The sequence below is a fragment of the Pseudopipra pipra genome, chromosome 17 (genome assembly GCF_036250125.1).
Source record: "Pseudopipra pipra isolate bDixPip1 chromosome 17, bDixPip1.hap1, whole genome shotgun sequence".
Taxonomy (NCBI): domain Eukaryota; kingdom Metazoa; phylum Chordata; class Aves; order Passeriformes; family Pipridae; genus Pseudopipra; species Pseudopipra pipra.
Window position 1 is genome coordinate 13,218,554 of NC_087565.1, and position 13,655 is coordinate 13,232,208.

Consider the following 13,655-nt stretch of genomic DNA (forward strand, 5'->3'; position numbering starts at 1 on the left):
GAAGGGTTTTCTTGGGTGAGGAAACACTGTTCTCCTTGTTCCTCTGATTATCATAAACTCAAATACCAGGTAGATTTGCAAGTAGCACAGATCCCCTCCTTCTGTGAGACCATTTTAGGTGTCTCCCCTTAATGGGTACCAAAAGAACTTCCCTCTTTTATGACCCCTGGGAAGGGGGATCCCTCTGGAGGCTCAGTGGTTGCCCTCTTTTCCTAAAAACCTTGGTTCTACTTGCATTCCAGCTGCCATGGCCTCTGCTATGCCTGACAAAGAAGAGGTGGCCAAGAGCTCCCCAGAAGTGAAGGAGGAGGAGCAGGAGGTGGGTGCTCCAGGTGGGATGTGGGGAGTGGCAGCTCCTGGGTGCAGGTACGAGCAGGTGACCCTGCCATGGCTGGGGGGAGCTGAGCCCCCACAAAAGCAGGAGGGTTTCCTGTGCTCAGGCCTGTGCCCTGTAGCTTTGCTGGAGACCTGTGTGGCAACATAGCCAAAAAAGTAGGTCTAAAGGCCCTGTAAATAACCTCCTAGTCTAAGCAATTTAGCCTGGGTCTTGGCTAGGAAAGATGATTCTCTAACTCTGTAATCAAGTTCCTGGCTTGCTGCAGACAGTGCTTCTATGGAAAGATTCCCATGTTTCAGCATCCCTGAGACCTGCTGTTCTTGCTCTGCTCCCATGACCAAAGCAGAACACTTTTTGTAGGCTGTATAGTCTGTCAGCTTAAACCCACTTCAGTCCTGGGATATCAGTTTGTTAAATAACCATTCCAAATGAGCTGGATATGGGGACTCAAGTATTGAGGCTTCCCAAAATCTCACCTGTTCCTCGGGTAGCCTTGTGCTGGAGGAAAACTTTAGGGGATGGTCCATCCCAGAAATGTCAAAGCTCCCCATCTTCACTCTATAACTGAGTTATAAACTGAAGAAAGTGTGCAAGTAAGCCAGCCTTGCTTTGTCAGCCAGACTAAGTGACTTGTGTGGCTGACAATCCCCCCCAGACAGGCGGTTTTGGGGCAGAATGGTGTCGGCAGTGCAGGGCTGTGTTCGGAACTTCATGGCTGCTTTTTTTTCTTTGCTCTTCTAGGATGCAGTAAAGCAGGTGGCTGACCTGACCTTGGTCAGCTCTGCCTGTGGTGTGGTTTCTACAGCTTATGCCTCCACCAAGGAGAGCCACCCCTGCCTCAGGTCGGTGTGTGACGCGGCGGAGAAGGGAGTGAGGAGCGTGAGCGAAGCCACAGCCAGCTGTGTGCAGCCAGTGCTGGCCTCCCTGGAGCCTCACGGTAACCCCCTGGGCCAGGGCAGCCTGGCACCTGCCTCTTGAGGGGCTCTCTGGCTCCTTCCAGCTCTGGAAGGAGTCTTGGGATGAGGGAATGCACCTCCCCATTGTCATAGAAAAAAGACAACTCCTGGCTTATGAATGAGGCTGAAGCTGAGCCCCGGTCCAAGCAGTGTGGTGGAGGGTTGCTTACTGGAGGATTAGGGATGGGCTCTGATGTTGGCTTTCCTAAACTGAATTTTGCAAGGTGGAACTTGAGGTGGAATTGCAGAAAAACAAGTTTTGACCCCTTTTTTTTTGTTCTCTCTTCAGTTGCTGCAGCAAGCGAGTATGCCTCCAAGGGCTTGGATAAACTAGGGGAGAAGCTGCCAATCCTTCAAAAGCCAGTGGAACAGGTAAGAATCTGAGGCTGTGCTGTCCCTGGCAGAGTGGCCTTGTTTTTGTGGGATTTCTAACCTTGGGAGTGAAGTAGGCTCTTATATGGGGAACTACCCCTGAGTGCAGGCTCCTACAGGAGTAAATGCTTATCTCGCTGTGCTAGTTGCCCTCTTGGTGCAGTTCAGAACCTCAGTGTGCTGTATGACCTTTATCTGATATTCCTCCTCTTCCCCAGATTATCTCTGACACAAAAGAGCTGGTGTCATCCAGAGTGGCTGATGTGAGGGGTGCTGTGAGCAGCAGGGTGATGGAGGTGGTGGATGTAACCAAGGAGACCCTTCAGAGCAGTGTGGAGGCTGCCAGGTCTGCAGTGACCAGCAGTGTGGGCACGGCTGCAGACTCTGGAGTGGGACAGACGGATGGATGTGGGGCAGAGGCTGTGCTGGAGAGAACAGAAGGGGACACTCTCCCCATTGGAAACGAGGAACTAGGTAAGGAAATGGTGTATGTGTGACTATTTGTAATGGGAACCATGAGACTGGGGATGGTCAGTCCCATTCCTCAGCCCACTACTCTGGAATAGGGCCAATGGAAATAAGAGAGTCACAGAATGGCTTGGGTTGGAAGGGACCTTAAAGATCACCCAGGCCCTGCCATGGGCAGGGACACCTTCCACTAGAGCAGGTTGCTCTGACCTTGTCCACTCCAGCCCTGGACACCTGAACACTTCCAATCTGTGCCAGGGCCAGGCTGGAGAGTACTTGGCTCCTAATCCAAGATGTGATGCTTGTTTACCCTGCTGTGCCTGGTCAGTCAGTGACAGATGCTGCTCTTCCCCCAGCCAAGCTGGCCGTGTCCGAGCAGGGCCCGGCCGCGGTGCCCGTGGAGCAGCAGCGGGAGCAGAGGAGGTACTTTGTGAGGTTGGGGTCTCTCTCCGAGGAGCTCCTCCTGTCTGCCCACCTGCACTCCACAGCCAAGGTGAAGCAGGTCTGGCAGGGTATGAGGGAGGCCCTGGGGCAGCTTCACTGCATCCTTGAGCTGGTAGGTACAGCCCAGGCCCCTGGAAGGATGGGACCAGAGAGCTGGTCTAGTTTCAGCTTCATTACTGTGATGAAGAGCTGAGCTGTTCACCAGCTGATCTCTCTGTCTTGACACTCTGATCTTCCCCTGCTGCAGATTGAAGTGTTTAAGCAAGGATTTAGTCAAAAACTCCCGGAGGGGCAGGAGAAACTTCACCAGATGTGGCTGGACTGCAGTAGGAAGTTTCTCAAAGAGAGTGGAGATGAAAGCCCTGCAGAGCCAGAGGTACCTTCCTGGGGAGGGAAGCAAAGGGCTCTGGGCATCCCCTTGACTTATATATATATATATAATTTTTAATTGACTTCCTCCTGATCTTGTCCTTCCTGCCTCCTCCCAGGAGATGGAGTCTCTGACCCTGCTCATGGCATGCAGAATCACACAGCAGCTGCAAATGACCTGCTGCAAAATGATGTTTGCCATCCAAGGCCTTCCCTCCAGCCTGCAGGACAAGGTGAAAGAGTCTCTTGGTACCATCAAGGAGCTTTATGCTGCTTTCTCGGTGGCAAACTCCTTCCAGGATTTGTCCAGCAGTGTGCTGACCCAGAGCCAGAGGAAGCTGGCTGTGATCCAGGAGTACATGGAGGAGCTGCTGGATTACCTGAAGAACAACACACCTCTGTCCTGGCTGGTGGGACCCTTTTCCCCCCGGGAGGGGGAGGAGCAGGAGCCCTCCCAGGAGGATCAATCCTCACAGGAGAAGGCAGAGACAGCAGGAGCAGGGCATCTGGAAGCTTCCACCACCCTCATGGAAAGGACAAAACAATGATTGCTGTTGGTATTAAACCCTCAGCTAATACACAGTGTAAAGAATTGTCTTCCTAAAAGCTGCTTGTATTGGGTTCTAATTGCTTAAAATAAAACTGCTGCATACAAAACCACTCTGTCCCTGGCCTCTCTTGGACAAAGGCTGTAAGAGTGAGTATTGCTCAGTGGATGTGAACTATGCTCTTCCAGTCTAGTCCTTGGTGCTGGGACAGTGCAGCCAGGGATGCAGGAAGGGGAGAGCACTCAGTGCTACAGTGAGGATTGCAGCTGGGAAGTCCTGCTGCTGTCCTGGCAAGTAGGAAGCTGTAATTCCTTCTCTCTCAGGCCTGGAGGCCCTGCTGGCACTCTGCTGTGCCTGGGGGAGCTGTGGGGAGTTGTCAGAACCCTGGCATCCCTTGTCATTAGTCCTCCAAGGTCTAATTCTTCTCCTGTAGCTATCTGTTACTACCTGGGGAAGGTTTCAGTTCCATGGGACAGAAGGATGTAGAAGTATCTGCCTGGGGCAGGGGTGGGCTCATTGATGGAGTGTCACGAGGGTGCAGGTGAGATATTTGCTGTCAGCACTGACCTCTCCTGACCAGGTGTTTCTGTTGAGCTCAGAGCTCCTCGAAGGCCGTGTGTGACTCCCTTGGAAGGGGCTGTAGAGCCCAGTGTGCTCAGTGGCCAGACAGTGCTGTAGCAAAGGCTGATGGACCCAAGTGCCTGTGGAACTTCTGAAAGAAAAGCTCTGCTCCTTGTTTCTCCTCTCTCTGTCTTCAAGGAAAGAAGTGGAATCTGCTCCCATGTGAGTACAACTGAAGTTGTTATTCCACAGTGGGCAGAAATGGGGACTGGGGAGAGAAAACTGGAAGAGGTGGAACTGTAGAGTTGAAGACGTGGAACTTCTCCCCTCTTACACAGGAGTCAACACTTTTCCAACAACACTCCTACATTTTCTGTGTGCAATGACTGTGCTGAGGCAGGACCGTGGGGTCTCTGGGGTTTGGCTACAGTGATTCTTTAATGCAACACAACCTCCTGATGAAGTGAAGATTTGGATCTTAATTCCCTGAGCTCAGCATGGCTGGTATCAAACAATTGTCTTCCTCATGTAGCAACCAGTTTGTGTTGAAGGCAAAATAATGAGGCAATTCAAGTAGTCAGGCCAAGGTACTGTTGAGATCTGAGAGATAAATTGCAGGGGTCACCTCTCCCCTGTGTGCTCTGATTGCTGCAGAGGGATTCCTGTCTGGAAAAGGGCTTGGGGGCAGATGCAGTTCTGATCCATGTAACTCCTGCTGGACTTGTAGGGTGGGAAGTGGAGACTGCAGCCAGTCCTGCTGCTTGGTGGGAAACCAACTGTGTGTTGTCTACTCACTGGTGAGGTTGTGCATTGCCACCTGGGAATTCTGAATCCTGCTTTTGAACTTGCCCGGTTAGAAGTGGGTTTTAAGGAATAGCTGGGTGTGCCTGCACTTGGTATTGATCTGTCAGTGGAGCACATCTGAGCTGTGTCAGTCAGTGCTTAGCCCAGCAAATCCTGCTGCTCCTGCTTATGGATCACTGGGGCATGTTCTTGTTTGCTCATTAAATCTGTTTCCTGTGGACTCTGACTGCTTGTACCTTGAGAGCCCACAGCTCTGGCACCCTCTGCAGCTGGGAATTCAAATCTCCCTGTGCTGGAGCTGGTGATGGACAGCCCAGCACCTGCAAGGCTTTTGTAGGCCATGGAGATTGTAGTAGAAGACCCAAAATGGGCTGAAATGTCCTCACAGCAACTCCTAAAGCTCTGCTTGAGAAGAAGGGGCTGAGTGGGAGCCTTTAAGTGTGTTTTCCCTCTTGCTTAATCTCCAGGGATTGAGGAATCATGGAGATGCACCACACCAAACAAGAAAGGGCAAACTCTCAGGCCAGTCACAGATGGGAATAGTTTGGTTTTCTTCTTATTTGATCTTCTGCTCTCATCCTTACTGCAGAGGCAGCAGGGGGATAAAGGTGGGAAGAAGCTGAGAGTGATGAGTGGACTGACTTTCTGCAGGGTTTAGGATGGAAACTCCTCTGAGCTCTGGGAAAGTGTCCAGAGTGTTCTCCATTTTATCCAAGCTTGTTTGTCTGATTATCCATGCTTATTTTTGAGTAATTTTGGACAGAAATAAGAAGTATGTTGGTAGTGTGACAACCCTAAACAAACACCTTGGCAGGGAAGACATGCCTTGAGGTGTCTCTTCTGGCTCTCAGTAGCCCCTGGGAATGATGGAGTGTTCCTTGATTCTGTTAATTATAGCCCAAGTGATTATATCTTACCCTCCCCTACTGCTGTTCCTCCCTGCTTGTGCTGTGGCCCCATGTGGCAGCTCAGTTATGGGCTGATTTGAATTTTAAATGCAATCACAGGGCCACTTGCTCCTTGTTTCACTTTTGGTGGGTGCCACCATCTCCCTCTGCCAGTTCTGCTTAACATTTTAATTATTTAATTTTCATGTTCATGTATTTCTGCCTTTCTTTATTCAGTCCCTGCTGTTCACTGTTCAAATGCCTGCCCTGTAGGTCAGGGAATGTGCTGGTGTTGGGTGAAGGCTCCCTTGGGCACCCCTCCAACAGGCTGTCACTTCTCAGGAGTTAAGAGGCATTAACCAACATGTCACCTTGGCCCCACCTGGCAGGGGGAGCTGCCTGAGGAGGGTTTCCCAGGCAGCTTTGTCAGCAGGGCAATAGACTGGGAAGCTGAAGTTCTGAGCAAGTTGATGAAAGGTAAAAAACTCTCTGTTTGCTTGCAAGGAGCTTAATTTCCCCTTGTCACTTCCATGTTTCTTGTGGTGCTTGGATATTGTCACCTCTCCTACAACAGCTGTGATATTGCTTGTTGTAAAATACACTGGGTTTAAAAAGAGGTCTGTGACCTCCCTGAAGGGCTGCTTGGCCAATTCCAGTTTCTGTGTCACCCTAAGTCCCTGTGGCTGGAGAACTTCAAGACCTTCAGAGCTTATGGGAACAGGGTGGAGTTGCTGCCCTCAGTGCTGGAACACAGAGATGCTGTGACTGGCCAGTGTGGGAGCAAAGATGGATTGTGGGACCTACTCTGCTGGGTTTTCCTCCTGTTTCTGGCTAATGTGGGCAGGCAGGAACTTGGTTTTGCTGGTTAGCACTTGGCTCTGGTTTGCCAGTGTAACCCTCCCTGTGCCCTCCCTCTCCTCTCCTTGCTTTAGAGGAGGAAGCCAAGTGTCTCTGAGCATGGGAGAGAAACCTGGAGGGGCTTCCCTGTGCTCTGAGCTGGATTGTGCCACTCTGACGTGATCAGGGGAGAGCAGTGCAGGTTTAGGAGCCCTTCAGAATATAAGTTTATTTTCTGGATGAGGACACAGGTGCCTCCAGTACCATCACTTTGCAGTGCCCTCCCCGTTGAAGCACCCAATGCTTTTCCAGCTAAAATATTTGCTGGTGTCAGCATTCAACTCTTCCCTCATTCAGCAGCTCCTACAAGGGGCCTCTTCTGGCAGGTCCTGGCAAGGCTTTGAGCTGGACAGCATTCCTTTGCTTTCCCTCCTTCTATACCCTCTGGATGCTGGGGGAGGGAAGGGGGTCAATAAATCTGCTTCCAGCTGCCTCACATGAAGGAGCATGAACTCGTGACAGTTCCAATGTGGGCTTTGCAGGGCTTGTTAAACCCCCTGATGCCTCCAGGGCTGACAGGCCCCTGACCTGATCGATGGCCCAGCTGCCCTTTTCCTGCAGCAAACAAGGCCCAGCACCTCCTGCAGATCCAGAGCTCTGCCAGCAAGTCATTACCCTGTGGAGATGGTTCTGGGCACTGGGAAGAAAATCCATTGGCAGGAACACTTCATTTGCAGTATTGACTTAATACTGGTTCTCGTATTTATTTAGATCCAGCCATGGTTTGAGCTTCCCCAGCAGTGAATGTGGAGGGGAGGTGATCTGGAGGGATAATTAACCTGCTGAGTGCTGACGTGGCTGGATTTTATACCATCCTCAGTGTGGGGATTTGTTAATGCCTGTTTTTGTTAAGCTTGCTTCATAAACTGCCAGGAGCTCAGTGCAGGAGGCAGGCAGGAAAATTCCTGCCTGGATCTCCCCATGTGCCCTGGATGGGAGATGTTTAAAGGGGATTATCTGGGAAAGCAAAGTGAGGGCAAGAAACAGCTGGGAAAGGTGGGGAGGAGCTGGATCTGGGGCTAAATCTGGGGACAGGAGGAAAAGGGAAGTGTGAGAGAGCTGGATCAGGGGACACCAGGAGGGCTGGGGAGACAAACAGAGAGCAGGTGAGAGGCTGGATGGAAAACCAGTGGGTTGGGATTAAAGGTGAGTATGCAATGAATATGGAAGGAGAGATAAACTGAGTATCTGGCAGGTTGGTGCAGAGAGCAGGGGTGCTGTACAGAGAAAGGCTCACCTTGGGCAAGGTGGAGAAGACTGGAGAGGAACCAGAGAGCAGGGAACTAGAGGCTCCTTTTATTTTAAAGGCACTGTGTGCATGTACCTGAGCAAGTTATCTCACTGAATGTCTTAATGCAAGGCAAAATTTCCTGCCCTTTGGCAAGTAAGTGATGGAGAAAATTGTGTTCCTTTGCAAGAGGAACACCAAAATATGTGCACTGCATATAGCCACTCCTGCATGGACCATCCTGCAGGGTGGTGTCATCCCACACCCTGGTTTTTCAGGGAGTCCCAATGAGGAAAGGCATCCTGAGCTCTTCCACTTGAGGAAATACCACCTGCCTGCATCCTACAGGGGACCTTTGCCTCACAGAAAAATCAGACAGTTCAGTCTTGAGTGTGTTGTCCTCCCTAAACCACCTTGAATTGGCTGATTTTGCAGGAACATCTGGCTGGCAGCTCCCAGGCACCTCTTACCTTGGGAGCACTGTGCTCCCTCCCCTCCTGCTCCATCCCTCCCGTGGGATGGATATTGCAGCTGGAAGCTGAAGGTCACTTTAAATGTCATCTCCATTTAGCTGCCTTGATGGGGTAATTACAGCTGAAAATACAAGGTTTGCTAAACAAATTACAAAACAAATCCCGTGTTTACCTTGTGAGAGACTGATTGGAAACACCTGCCACTTTGTGGAAGGGAAAAAAGCGAGTTTATGATTTGGAAACATCTTTGCCTGTGACGTGTCCTGTTGCGGGTGTTGCTGTGTCCCCTCCTGCTGGTCCCCAGCAGAGGAGGATGTTACACACAGTCTGTGATGCTCTGGATCCTCTCATCCTCCTGGTGAAGCTGAACCAGGACACAGAGGAGGGTAAATGAGCCTCAGCTGCAGACAGCACGGAGGGGTTTGTGCTTCACTGGTGGTTTGGCCACTGGAGAAGGGGTTGGAAAGCAGGAAAGGATCAGATTTGGGATGGTCCTGAGCATTTGCACTGTGATAGGGCAAGAGGGAATGGTTTTAAACTGGAGGAGTGGAGGTATAGATTGGATAGTGGGAGGAAATCCTTCCCTGGGAGGGTGGTGAGGCCCTGGCACAGGTTGCCCAGAGAAGCTGTGGCTGCCCCATCCCTGGAAGTGTCCAAGGCCAGGCTGAAGCACCCTGGGCTGGTGGAAGGTGTCCTTGCCCATGGCAGGGGGTGGAATGAGATGAACTGGATGCTCTGGACTGTGGATCATGGGCCCTTCTATGATTCTGTGTTGGAAAGGACCTCACAGACCATCTTGTTCCAAGACCATCTCATTCCACCCTCCCAGTCCTACTGTGCTTTCCCTAAGAAAAGGGCTGAGACCCAAGTTATTCCAGAATTCTGGATTTTAATGGGACATCCCTCTTACTGTAGGCACACTAGCAAGGGTTGCCAAGTCTTGCTGCAAAGCCTTAGAGCACTTGTAACCTAAATAAGAGTTCAGTGCCAGCTTCATCCCTGCCAGGAAGGAGCAGGGCTGTCCCTCTGGCAGATCCCACACCTCTGTCACCTGCTGCACACTCTGCTCACCCAACTGCAGAAAAAAACCTGTTTTGCTTTTTTTTTTTTTTAAATTTGACATTTTAAAATTTGTTTTCCTTTCCTGCTCCCACGTAAATATTCCCAGAGCAAACCTGCTGCTGGGTGATCCATAAAGCAGCCTTTGAACACAGCAGGATCAACACCTGCAGTGCTGCTGTCCTGGGGGTTGGCAGGGCTTTGAAGGATGGGTGGTGAATAACAACCTTCAGTTTACTGGGGAGTGTCAGGCACAGATGGTTAAACCAAAGAGTTGAAGCCCAGACTAGAATCAAATAAATACAAATTTAGGGGGAGAGGGCAGGACCCACCTTGTGGGTGTCTGGGATTACCCAGATCCCTGCTGGGCCACGTGGAGATGTGTCCCTTGTGTGCTGGCAGGACCAGGGATGGCTTCCCACCTCTCATCCTGAGCCCTTCTCATCCCCTCTGGCCACCTTCACACAGAACTGGTCTTTTTCTTCTAGGAGAAGATTTGCTGGTGGGTTTGTAGGGTGGAAAAGGGCAGTGATGGTCCTGGGAGAGCAGGAAGATTGTGAGGGCTGGCAGGGGACACACTCATCAGGGTGAACTGAGATTGTTAATGTGCATTTCTGTGCATTTTTTCCTTCACCTTGAAGAATAGAATACATTTAACTTACTTATTAAATATATTTACTTTGTTCAATATTGTATATTTAATGCATTTTTTTCAAATCAGGCCTATATATCATTACTGAAAAGATATGTGAACATGCATTTGATTTTCTTAATTTTTCTTCATTTTTCTCAGATCTGTTTGCCACTTTCATATCACAATCCCATCCCACCTTAACATAAAATATTTCTTTAGCATCTTGCTTTCCCAGGATCCGGGTGGAAGTTCTCAGAAATAGAAGTTTTCTAGTGTGACTAATACAGTTTCCTGCTCAGGAAAAATGGAGAGACCCTACTTGGTTTACTCACAGCCTGTGGATTTAATCTGGGAAAACGTGTGGCAGATCCAGAAAGTGCCCAATTCCCAGGAGAGCCTGACTCTGCTTTAGCAGACACACAGCACAGAAACTGCTGGTATCACCTCCCTGGAACCCACTTCAGTTTGGAGAGAAACCACAAAGGTGCTTTTTTTTTTTTTTCCTTGTTGTTTTTGACCTCCCTCTCTTTGGATGTTTTGAGGAGGGAGGAGATACCTGAGCAGCAAACTGAAAGCCCTGATTTTGGGAATGACTGCTGGCTTTGCTGCAACTGCTCAGGGATTTCAGGAGCTGCTGGGGGGCTGTCATGGGAAATATCCCACTTTGCTTTCTCACCCTAATTAGGGGTTCAGCTCCTGGTTCTGCTGGCAGATGATGACCAGGAGGAGCTGGCATTTGTTAAGGAGCCTGGAAAGGAAAGGAGAGCTCCTCACAGCTGGAGGGAAAGACAACAGGCAGGGATTCCATGGGCATTTACTGGCTGGGGATCCCAGCACCACAGGGAGGAGGAGGAGGGGTTCAGCCTTTCCCATAATGGGCCTGGTTATCCCTTCTCATGTAGCTGGATCACTCAGAGCTCCTTTCCTTGGGAAACTCCTACCATGACTTCTCTGGATGTGTCCAAGGGGTTGGATGGGACTCTGAGTAACAGAAGGAGTCCCTGCCCATGGCAGGGGGTGGAATGAGATGATCTCTCAGGTCCCTTCCAACCCACACAATTCTAAGATCATGTCAATGACACCCAGGCCAGTGTTTGTGCAAGAAAACTGGTCTGACAGCCTCATTTTCCCATCCTGCTCTCTCTGAGATGTGGGAAGAATGCAGCTGGAAATGCACCTTGGTGAAGCTCCCAGCAAAGCCCTGTTCCCCTTTGTTCCCCCTCATTTGATTGGACACCGTTGGGTTTGGGAAGTTGTTCTGTTGGAAGCAGGAAGGACATTTTCAGGCTGTTTCTCTCTTGGATCAGATCAGAGGCTCCATTTCTGGAGGAGGGAGGGAGGTGAGAATTCCAGGAGAGCCTTCAGGTCCACTGATATCTTCCTGCAAGGATGCACCAAAGCACTCAGTCCCTTAATGTGGTCCCTCAGGCCACAGCTGTGGTGAGGAGGAATCATTTCTCAGCATCCTGCTTTTAATTAGGGGAGAGCCTGCAAAAGGTCAGTTTGGACAGTTGTCATTTGTCATCCACGTTCCCGGAGCTGGTGGAGCTGGAGGAGGTTTCAGTGTTTCCCAGGGGTCACAGAAAACTTTTCTGGCTTCTGGAAAAGCCCCCCTGGACAGAGGTTTGAGGTCAGACCTTCAGGCTGTGCTCTGGGCCACTTCTGTCTCTGCAGCATCTGCAAGAGCAGCCTCAGAATGGATCCAGGGCTCTGGGTCTTCCTGTGCTGCCCATTCCCCCCAGCCTTGTCCCTCCCTCCCAGGGCACCTCCCTGAGAGGTCACTCCTGGCATCAGAGGTGGAAGAGGTGTTCAAACTCTGGAAGAATAAGGTCTGCCCCAAAGTACTGATAGTAATCATAGATTCACAGAGTCGAGGAGGTTGGAAAAGACCTTTAAGATCATAAAGTCCAGCCATTAACCCAGCACCACCACCACGTCCTCAAGTGCCACATCCACACATTTTTTGCCCACTTCCAGGGATGGTGACTCCAGCACTGGCCTGGGCTGCCTGTTCCAATGTTTTACAACCTTTTCCATGAAATATTTTTCCTAATACTCAACATAAACACCCCCTGGTATCACTTGAGGCTGTTTCTTCTTGTCCTGTCACTTGTTACCTGGGAGAAGAGACCAACCCCCCCTGGCTACAACCCCCTGTCAGGTAATGATAATATTTTCCTAGGTCCAACCTGCCTCTTAAGACTTTTAAATTTCCTTTCTTTAATTATTTTAAGCGAAGCCAGTGATTTATTCCCTCTGTGCAGGCTGTAATTGCCATGTTTCTATCCTGGCTTTCCCTGGACATTTGCTTCCCTGTGGAAGAGGAGTGTGCCAGCTCTGCCTTGCCCCGTGTGACAGATGGCCGAGCTCAGGGGAGGATGATTTCTGAAATGAGAGTGGATTTTTCAAATTGAAAAACCTTCCCTGGGAGTCCATCCGTCACTGTTAGGGAGGCACCAGGGAAACAGGGGCTTAACCAGCAGGGAGGGGATGCCCTGTGGGTGCTCCTTTGTGCTTCCAGGGCTGGGGCTGGGAGGAGGAATGGAGCATCCTGGTGAGAGCACAGCCCCAGCACAGCAGCCCTGCTGGCAGGGGCTGTGTGAGCTGTGCTGGCAGCTCTGCAGCACATTCCTGGGGAGCCTGGCAATCCCAGGGTCCTTAAGGTGGGAAAAGGCCTCTGAGATGATCGAGACCAACCTTTGACTGAACACCACCATGGCCACTAAACCATGTTGTGAACCCCACTCACTTTTTGAACCCTTCAGGGGTGGTGACTCCACCATTGCCCTGGGCAGCCTGTTCCAGTGCTTAACCACTCCCTCAGGGAATAAACTGTTCCTAATATCCAACCTGAGCCTCCTCTGCTGCACCTTGAGGCCCTGACCCTATTGCTGCCTGGGAGAAGAGGATGACCCCCACTCACCACAACCTCCTTCCAGGTAGTTGTAGAGAGCAGAATTCTGAGATCCTTTTCCCATTTCTGGTCTTTTTCCTATTTCTGAGGTCCTGAGTAATTTCTGAGGCCTTTTTCCCATTCCTACTGCTGTTGTTTGTGCCTCCACACCATCACTGTCCAAAAGGACTCCTGTGTGAGGGAGCACCTGACCTGCAGGGCTTGATTCTGTGTTTTAAGATGGGGAGAAAATCATTCTCACCCCCTCTCTGATGTGAAGGTGAAGGCTCAGTGATGCCTGGGAAGTCCCTGGGAAGGTACCAGGGATGTGAGAAGGGCAGCCCTGAGGGTTCCAGTGTAACTTGGGGTTCCACAGCTGTACCCAGATGTGGGGCCCCTCCTGGGGCTGCTGGACCTCCTCCAGGAGCAGGGAAGAAGGACTGGAGGCCAGTCTGGTCATGGTGGCTCCTAGAGAAGTGTGGCACAGACACCTATCAAAGCTGAGAAGGGTCCCAAGTGGCACAATTTGGGACCCCTCCTTCCCAGCAAACACAGCTCCCACTGACCTAAAGGAGGTGCAGAAGAGCATGGATACTCTTGGAATAAAGTGTGGATGTTTACTGCTTCCCCGAGGTCTTTCTGGGGGCCTGAGCAGCTCTTTCAATCATCCTGTAGCTCTGGGTGATTTGTGTGCTTACACGAGCACACTTCAGTGTTTCTCTGAA

At 50.8% G+C, this 13,655-nt stretch overlaps 2 protein-coding genes across 2 annotated transcripts in view; both read left to right on the forward strand.

The window, feature by feature from the left end:
• Positions 1-13,655, forward strand: part of ZNF341 (zinc finger protein 341) — a 151,167-nt gene that overhangs the window by 136,297 nt on the left and 1,215 nt on the right. The gene's annotated exons all lie outside the window — the stretch shown is intronic.
• On the forward strand, positions 218-3,599 carry LOC135423857 (perilipin-3-like). Its single transcript, XM_064674489.1, has 7 exons — positions 218-319; positions 1,079-1,274; positions 1,583-1,665; positions 1,884-2,139; positions 2,490-2,689; positions 2,825-2,953; positions 3,066-3,599. Exons 1-7 carry the CDS (start codon positions 248-250, stop codon positions 3,492-3,494), a joined length of 1,365 nt encoding a protein of 454 aa, XP_064530559.1. The 5' UTR covers positions 218-247; the 3' UTR covers positions 3,495-3,599.

What these genes read in the sequence shown, in the direction of transcription:
- LOC135423857 (XM_064674489.1), top strand. Translation starts at nt 248, where the DNA reads ATGGCCTCTGCTATGCCTGACAAAGAAGAGGTGGCCAAGAGCTCCCCA. An exon ending in TTCACTGCATCCTTGAGCTG is followed by an intron (nt 2,690 to 2,824) that starts GTAGGTACAGCC and finishes CCCCTGCTGCAG; the next exon opens with ATTGAAGTGTTTAAGCAAGG. An exon ending in AAAGCCCTGCAGAGCCAGAG is followed by an intron (nt 2,954 to 3,065) that starts GTACCTTCCTGG and finishes GCCTCCTCCCAG; the next exon opens with GAGATGGAGTCTCTGACCCT.